The sequence below is a fragment of the Anomalospiza imberbis genome, chromosome 7 (assembly GCF_031753505.1).
Source record: "Anomalospiza imberbis isolate Cuckoo-Finch-1a 21T00152 chromosome 7, ASM3175350v1, whole genome shotgun sequence".
NCBI classification, from domain to species: domain Eukaryota; kingdom Metazoa; phylum Chordata; class Aves; order Passeriformes; family Viduidae; genus Anomalospiza; species Anomalospiza imberbis.
Window position 1 is genome coordinate 16,488,559 of NC_089687.1, and position 8,782 is coordinate 16,497,340.

At 42.6% G+C, this 8,782-nt stretch overlaps 1 protein-coding gene across 1 annotated transcript in view; it reads right to left on the reverse strand.

Annotated features, from left to right (window-relative positions):
• Window positions 1-5,727, reverse strand: part of PLA2R1 (phospholipase A2 receptor 1) — a 36,878-nt gene extending 31,151 nt beyond the window's left edge. Inside the window, exons 1-2 of the mRNA XM_068195642.1 lie at window positions 5,576-5,727; window positions 2,168-2,551 (exon numbers count right to left, since the gene is read on the reverse strand). Coding sequence (XP_068051743.1) covers window positions 2,168-2,551; window positions 5,576-5,699 — 508 coding nt within the window. The 5' untranslated portion in view covers window positions 5,700-5,727. The remainder of the gene's footprint in view (window positions 1-2,167; window positions 2,552-5,575) is intronic.
• Window positions 5,728-8,782: the final 3,055 nt, after the last annotated feature.

An 8,782-nucleotide genomic window follows, 5' to 3' on the forward strand; every position in this document is an offset into this window, starting at 1 on the left:
ATTAAAAGAGTGCAGACCATAATTTTTTTTTATTCCTGTATTTAGCAGTAGTGATAAAAATAAAATGTCTAAAGGGACTTTTAAATTTTAATTTATAATTGATAATACAGCCTTACAAGTGTAAGCAGCACAATTTCAGTAAATAGAATGTAGAAATAATAACTTATGAAATTTGTCATCATGAGGTGCATTCTTATAAGTTACTCTATTAACAACAAAAACCCCAAACAAAACCACAACCCTCAAAATCTGATCAATTAACACAAAGTCTGCATCTATGTTTCAGAACAACCACATAAAACAACAATCAGTTAAATCAGTACACATTCAGATGAAAATTCTACTTATTTATTAGTCTATGACAGATGAGTAATTTAACATTATTCCCCTGCTTCCCCCACTCTTTATAAAGTGGATTTCTAATGTGTTTTTCACTCTCTTTGTCATTCTTTGGGAAAGGAAATGTACAAGAAAAAGGAATATTAAATAGACTTTTAAAAATAAGTTTTTATCCCATGTAGAATAATAACATAGCTAAAGAATTGATGCTCCATACACCTGTTGCCACAATCAATGCCTTACAAAATATTTAAATATTTTCCTATTGCACTTTGAGAACCAAAATACTGAGAGAATCCAGTGCAACTGAAAGCTGTAAAAGCTTTACCTCAGTGAGTGTCTCTTAAACCTCAGAGCTTCTAAAAAAGGTCAAAGAACCACAATCACTCTTTGAATGAAATTGTTTATCAAAGATTCCACATTGATAGCTTTAGGACCAAAGTCCTTCAACTACAGAATCAATACATACTGCCAGGTTCCTAGAGGGTTTCTAGAGTTAATGGCTGGCTGTGCACATATAAAAGAGCAGTTGACACACTGTAAATCCCCTTCTGATGTGAATGAAGAGAAAATACAAGGAACAGGTCAAAAATAATTCAGAATTGCTTTTCTGTCTGCCTGCTACCATGCTGCCAGCTACAGGGGGATTATCACAGTCCTGGCAAGAAATCAAATTCAATTGTTACAGACCTCTTACCACAGTTAAGTATATTTTAATTTTTTTATTTTGAAGGTAGCTATCCCTCACACCCCTTGCTTGGTGGACTAACAGGCTGGCTTGCTTTTGCATGTGCATGAGTTGTGGTAGAAGGTGGAAAACAGAACCTAAAAGAGATTTTGCCAACACAATTCAATACTTTGGTCCTCAAACTAGGCTAGAAGTACCTGCCTAATGCTGATCCTCTCCTCACCTCTCTGAGATGTTGCAGTAATGGGGCTAAACCAGATCTACTTCCATCTCATTGTGTGTACATGGCTAATGTGTATGACTTTCCATGGATTTATATATTTTTTCTGTCTGGTCTTAAGTATGAATTCCATTAGGTTTTAAAAAATAGGTTGAGCACTGTAGTACTTTCCCAGTTATCACAGGTCCCAAAGAAGGAGTTTGGTGAGAGCAGAGGCTGAGCTACATCTACAGGGGAAATCACTAAGACCAGATCTGGAACCCAAACACCCAGTTCAAGTGGGGAAAATCAACAACTTCAGTCTGAGACACTGTGCAAACATCAGGTCTCTCCCTCTTACAGAAATGCTGAGGAAGGGGTAAAGGTACAGGCTGTCTGTTGCTGTTTGAAGTCAGTGGGTTTATCTGAGTCCTTAAACCTAGAAAACTATTCAGGTCTGCAGACCTGGGTCTTGATGTACATTCACTAGCTGCACTAGATGTACTTCACTAGCTGCACAGCAGGATTTATCAAACTTCTGATCTCTGTTTCAAACTTTGGCATGTTCAGAGTCCAGGTGCAGAACATTGCAGACATTGGTCCATGAACACTGCAGTTACAGACTGATTTTCAGTGACAGGAACTCCAAATCCTTTCTTATCTCTCTTTAGGTTTATCTGATAATGGAAGCTGCAGGACAGGCAACAGCAAATCCTTAGTAACTCTTTTAATTTTAGAGGTGATTTGAAATGAGCATTTCCTGATTTGCAAGGATACTGGTGGGTTTGGGGGTCAATTTAACAATAGAATATCAATGGCCCGAGAGTCTGAGGCCCGAACTGCAACAGAGACCGGAAGGGATCATAAGCACCTGATCTCCCTCCATCAGAACTTCTGAAACTTTTCCCATCTACGCTTCTATGACAAAATTTTGTTCTTACCTTGAAATGGGTGTTCACAAAGGTCTTCATCATAGGACATATACTGTTTCCATTGACAAGTAGACTTTTTTTTGGCCACAATATGTTTACTGTTTTCAACTGCTAATTTGAACTCTGATACACCAACTAGCGCTTTTCCATCACAGTTCCACCACAATGAGTACTGAGTGGAATCACATTCAAGCATAGTTAGTGGCTGCTCTGGTCTGCTGATGTTCAGCCCGAGACAGGTGCTGCTGCCTATGTTGAAAAGACGACGGTTGGATACCCATTTCCATAACATCTTTTCTGAGAGCTGACCGCAGTCTTCCAGAACAAGGCCAGCTCTGTCCACTTTAATGCACAAGCTGGAATTTTCACTCTGGATAATAAATATCCCTTTATCTGTAGGGGGAAGAAAATCCAACAAACTTTCAGCTTGTAGAATACTGCAACTGATTGTATAGTATTAAAAGACAAACGTTTTAATTGCAGCTATTTAGGAAGAAAACTGAAAATATCCATCAGAATAACTGACACTCCAAAAAAACTAAGCAGTACTAGTCTAATTTTACTGCCAGCTGATTTTTCTAAACATGAAGACTACTTGCAAGCTCACAAAAATAAAACCAAATACTACTTCTCAAGCTGGATAGACAAAAATAACCTCAAACAAAAACAAGAGGTGCCCAAAAACATCAGTCATGTTTAAAGAAGAAGGCCACTGGTCACCAAGACAGAGTAAAGGTCACAGTAATGGAGCAAAGGTTTAAATAATAGAAGTCATGCTGCATACTGTGAAATAATTCCCAATGTAGATTGGAGATTACAATTAAAGTGAAATATTTTAAGAATGACATTGCCATATGCATTCTTTACTCTGCAATTATTGAAAAAGAAAGAAAATTGACAAATTGCATTGTCAATAGGACACAGAAATAGCAGGATTTATCTATGCCATTAGAACTGGTGGCCAAGGGTTAAAGTATGCCTTTCCTATTTGATACATATTGTTCAACCATTTGTGACTACCCTCCAAAAGAACAGATGTTGTGGGGCTAGCCTGACATCCCAGATTTTTTGGAATCACACAGAAATTCACTGAAATATGTGACATCATGTTGTAAGTATGTGAAAAAAGTCAGCTGTTTAACATCTTGGGAGCAAAAGTTTAACTGATCATATAGACTGAAAAAAAGAGGGCAGCTGAGGAACTGAAAATCAGCAAAATGTAAGCCTGTAACAGCTCAGCTACTTGATTAACTCAGAAATCCAATGGTAAATAACACAAGGAGTTCTGTTCACATTATATGTGAGATTATTTATTTTATGCCTCAGGAGCATAAAATACCTTTATGTGTTGAGAACCTGAGCAGCACTTCCATTTTGCCTTCAGATTTTACAGTAATAATTTCTGCCATGCATACTTTCAAGTTTCTGTAATTCACTACACCTAGCATACTGAAGCACTAACTATGACAATAAAAAATCCCTCTCAAATTGACACAGCCACAAATGAAATATGATGTGCAGAGGACCACTCAGATGCTATGTCTGAGTTTAGTGCACAGAGCTTAGGTGTGGTCCTAAGAAAGGAAGATGTTTCAAGCAGCACCGTGACAGTACTGTCTAACAAGCACACAGGAGATCAGCTCAACAATATAATGTGCATACAACAAGCAGAACAGAGAGGATATGGATTATGGAGAAGTTTTGGGTTAGATTCTGTATAGAACACATTATGATTTACAAAGAGGTGGCACTGCAGATTGTGCCACTGCTAACAGTGGCTGTTTCCCCCATGGCTATAGAGATTGGCAGTCTGAGGGAGCAGAAGCCCTTCTGACTGGCAGCAGGTGAAAACCAGTGAAGTTTTGCAGTTCATACTGGTTTCACCCTTCTTATCCAACCCAATCCTCCATGGGCAACACAGATGTCTCTATTTACATGGCCAGAAAGAGTTTCTGCCTCTCATACTATGGGTATGTCTTTTCAACAGCAGTCTTATCTTTGCTGACCAGAAAATACACTGTTAATTTGCTAGGTAACTAAGAACTGGGATGTTAGCACTAGTAAACTCTGTTAATGAGGTTAATTTACTGGGACACTCGGATCCATATGGAGATTGTGAGTTTGACAAAGTTTATCTATATCCACAGCACACAGTGTCTCCCATACAGCACCTTCCTGGGGTGGGGGGGAGCAAGACCACAACCCAAAGGTGAAGGATTCTCAAACTTTGAAAGCCTTTATCTGTAAGGCCCTCAAGAGTTGCAGTGACTGCTGAGAAAAGATAAGGTTCTTTCCCAGTGTACACAAATAACCCATCTGGATGATCTTTGTGAATAACATCCCTTTTTCATTCTGGGTCAACTTGCACCAAGAACAGCCAGACCATAATTCTTGAGCCCCCTTCCAAATGTGATTTCCATTCCCCACATACAAAATTGGCAAGAGAGCTCTTCTTGCTTGCCTGAAGACTGCCAGGAAACAGCCAGCTCACCTCAGAAGTAAGATATGAGAGATGGCAGGTTCAGTGACAGCTCCATGAGCTCCAGCTCAGCTCTGTCTGTCTTTAAGTGGGGCAATGAGACAACTGGAGCAACATCAAGCCTGGGAATGGCTCCAGGCTCACCTCTTCTGAGCTTGCAAGGCTACACCATGCATTTTACAGCTGCTCACACAGATGGGTTTTGTTACAAAACTCCCGGTGTCAGGGAGAGATCTGTGCCCAAAGTCCTGCAGCTGAAGAGCTGCAACGGAGCTCTGTGGCCCCAGAGGACTCCAAGAGGAAAGGAGATAATCTATGCTTTAGAAACTGAATGAGTGAAGGGAAGTCTTTAGAACAGATCCACTTCTCTACATCATGCCCCTCCACACAAGGTCAAGGTGACAAGAAACACATTCCCAGAAGAGAAGCCTGGAGCTGATGTTCAGCCAAAGACGAAGAGCTAATTGCTGACCAGTACCTCCAAGTTCCTGTTTACTTGGGCTCAACACAGCTAATCGGGAATAAACGGCTGTAAAAAACTAGGCGAACAAGATAGCTTCATTTCCTTCCTCCTTACCTCCCATTTCCTTCCCTCCAAAAAAGCAGAGAGAATTGCTTATGTGATAATAAAGAAAGCAACTGGGATTTATTGGAAATGAGAATAAAACTATCGCTATTCTCTCCGTGTGCGCGGAGGACCGCAATGGGCAGCGGAATAAGAAGCAGTGAGGACGCGAAGCAGAGCCAGAGGGGCAGCCCGGCCCCGCGTCCCGGAACGCTGGGAGCCGCCGGGGCTCGGCGGGACGCGGGAAGCCCGGCGGTCCCGCACGGCGGCAGGGCTCGGGACGCCCGGGGCGAAGGGCTGTGCCCGGGGCCCCCGCCCGCCGCTCCGCTCCGCTCCGCTTCCCACCCCCGGGCCACCCCGAGGCGTCACTCACTCCGCAGGGAAGGCACCGCGTCCCGGCCGAGGGCGGCGGCGCCGCGGCCGCCCCGCAGCAGCAGCAGGAGCAGGAGGAGCAGGAGGAGGCAGCCGGCCTGGAGCCGCAGCCGCACCGCCGGCATCGCCCCGGCGCTGCAGCCCCGCTCCGCTCCGCCACGGGACCGGAGCCGCCGGCCCTGCCCCGGGGAGGGCACCGGGGAGGGCAGAGCGCCGATCCCACCCCGGCGGCGAAGGAGGGGCGGCCCGGGGCGGCCCGCGGGCTCCCCCCGCCAGGCTGCGGGAGGGCTGCGGGCAAGGTCGCGCCGGGAAGTGCTGCTCATGCAGACCGGCCGTCAGCCTCCGTTAGAGCTGTGGATTCACGTGGACAAAATACTGTGTAATAACCTTCTCTTCCATCTGAAAACACCTACTTTTTCTTGTCTGTACCCAAGTACTGTTATCTTTAAAATAACCAGAAAACCAAAAATTAAAGACGTTGGCGGTGAGAGGTGACCTGACCGTCAGCACAGTCCGTGTTCCCAGGTTTGCTGTTCTGTACCTGAACATCCCCACTGTCCCAGACCCCACTCGGAGACTTGTATTTTTCACTAGGTCTGCTTTAACCTCGAAGTCATTTTATGTTTTGCCGTGGGGAAAAAGAATAGCCATCTTCCGTTTTGTTACCTCCGTCTTCAGTCAAATATTAGCAAGAGCTGCCCCCCTTGAGCTAAGTTTCAGTCTTGCAGAAAGTCAAAAGCAGAACCTCTTGGTTAAAAATAGAGTAACTTTATGCGAATCCACAGGATTGTTCATTTTTAATCTGCAAAAAACATGTTTCTGGTGTGACCTTTATGCATAGCTGACAAGTAAGTATATAAACATGTACATAAATGCAAAAAAAAATGCAGTGGTGGAATTGACACTCTTCCCCATGTCTACTTCAACCATGATTGAAGGCTGGAAAAGAGAAGCCTCTGGGCTTGGTGAAACTTCTTTCTGTTGGTTGGTAGAAGAAGGACTTGAGAAGCAAGAGAAAATAAACACTTAGAAAGAAGTATGTAAGTGGAGGAGTTTCTCCCCATTTAACAAATGATAAAAGTGCCTGACAGAACAAGCAGCAGGAAATACTGCTGCAGAAGCTGGTCTAGGAGTGATCTGACTTTGCAAGGCAGAAGGGCTGTAACTCTCAGGGGGCTGTGGTGTACCTCTTCTCAGGAAAGCTGCAGTGTTCTGAAATTTTCAGATTCTGGGAGAGAAGCTGTTAATGAGCCATTTATGAAAATCTGGCCATTCAGACCTGTCTACATCTCTTCTGAAGTGTTTGGCCACTGCTTTGAGTACTGAGCTCCAGAAAAGGGCTCTCTTGCTGGGTCACACTGAGAAATTCAGCTCTCTTTGTGATAGAACATTTAAAAATTATAGTGCAGACAGCAAAAATGAAGCTGCTGTGGGAAAGAGTCCCACTTCAACTGGATTTTTCTGCTGATTTCAGCAAGATCAAAGTAATCACATTCTAATTATGTATTCTTAATAATTATCTTATCAAAGTATTTTTGTAAATATTTTGCTAAATGCAAAATAGCAACTTAATTAATTCTAAGTGGTTTTCCTTGCTAATTTTATTTGCTATTGACTTCTTTCTCTTTGACTAAACGGTTTTTTACTGTCTTCGATCTATTTTGTTCTCACCAAACTGGCAAATCCTTTCTAGTGCAGCTATAGTTATACCTACCTGGCTGTTTATAGCTAAGGTATACTTACTAATTTACAATAATAAGAATTCTTGGCTGGTATAATGACTTGTAGAACCAACATGATTGGCAACATTTTCTGAAGTAAACTTGATGGCAGTTAATAGTACCTTGCTCATTAAACAGTATAATTTTCCAGTTTTTGGGGATGGGGGGTTCAGGTTTGAAGTTTTGTCTGTCTTCTTTAAGGCATTTGCTGTATTGATTTGGCTTCTTTGTTTTATTTTAATTTCTGTCTGGAACCCACTTTCTATAAATATTTTTTTCTTCATGTTAATGGCTTGTTCTCTTCCTTTTTTTGTGCATACACATATACATATGTATATATAGTTTTATATTTATATGTAGATATATATACACATATGCACTTTTTTGAGCTGTTTTGCCTTTGCTATTCAGGTACTCTACACCAATGTTCAATTCCTTCCCCTGTCTTTTCTTAGACTTCACCTTCTGTGTGAGATCTATACAAAGATATGAATCCAGTGCTTGTTCATGACCTGCATCCACAAATAAAAGCCATCATTAAATTCACACTAATTCAATTTGCTTACAAATCCATTGCTTTTGCAAAGCACACACACAGATCCTGTGTGTCATGTGTTCAGCACCTCCTTACACAGTAATTTCTGCTCATAATCTGAAAACAGGTCTCATTTTTCCCCCAATCAGACAAAGTGGGAATAACAAAACAGAAAAAGAAAAGAAGGCCCAAAATTCCTTGAATTAGCAGTGCCCAGCAAGCAATAATTCCATCTTTTTTGGAGGCATTATCCAATATCTCATTTGGAACTGAAAAAGGACAGTTCCTAGGCATCCCGAATCCATTCCCCGCCGCCTTGGGCTGCGGCTGGTGCTAAGCAGAGAGGCATGGAGGGAGTCATGTTCTGGCAGTCCTGTGCTCCCCTTGGCATGCCTTTTGTAGCTGCGGTGTGCTTGGAGCTCTGGGCTTTGTGGTTTCCTGAACCCTAACCCTAGGCATAACCCTAACCCTAGGCTGAGCCACACATTCACCTTCCTGTTCCCTTATATGTTTTCCTTTTTACCCCAGAGACAGAACTACTCTCATTTATCAGCTCTTCCAGCCATGTTACATCTGGATATAGTCACTACAGGCACTGCTCCCACCTTCCTTAGCTCCTCTGACACATCCCAGCCTCGACCAGTGACACCCTTTTTTCTTTCTGCAGCCCCACCTGTGTGTTTCTGTCCCACCACTCCAGTCTCCCATGCTCCCAGGTAATTGCTGCAGTCACCAGGCTCTGCAGTTTCTGTCCCTGTCAGCTCACAGTGGTTAACACGACCTTACAGAACAGCCTGTACTGGCCAGTTTCAGGTTAAGTCAAATCCCCAGCTGAAAATTGCCAGTTTTATGTTCATTAGTCAGAATGTGGTTTTTTTTTCCTAAATGTGACTTCTTAGTTTTATTTGTTAGCCGGTTAGCTTTAGGCTAGAAACTTATTTTTCAAACTGGA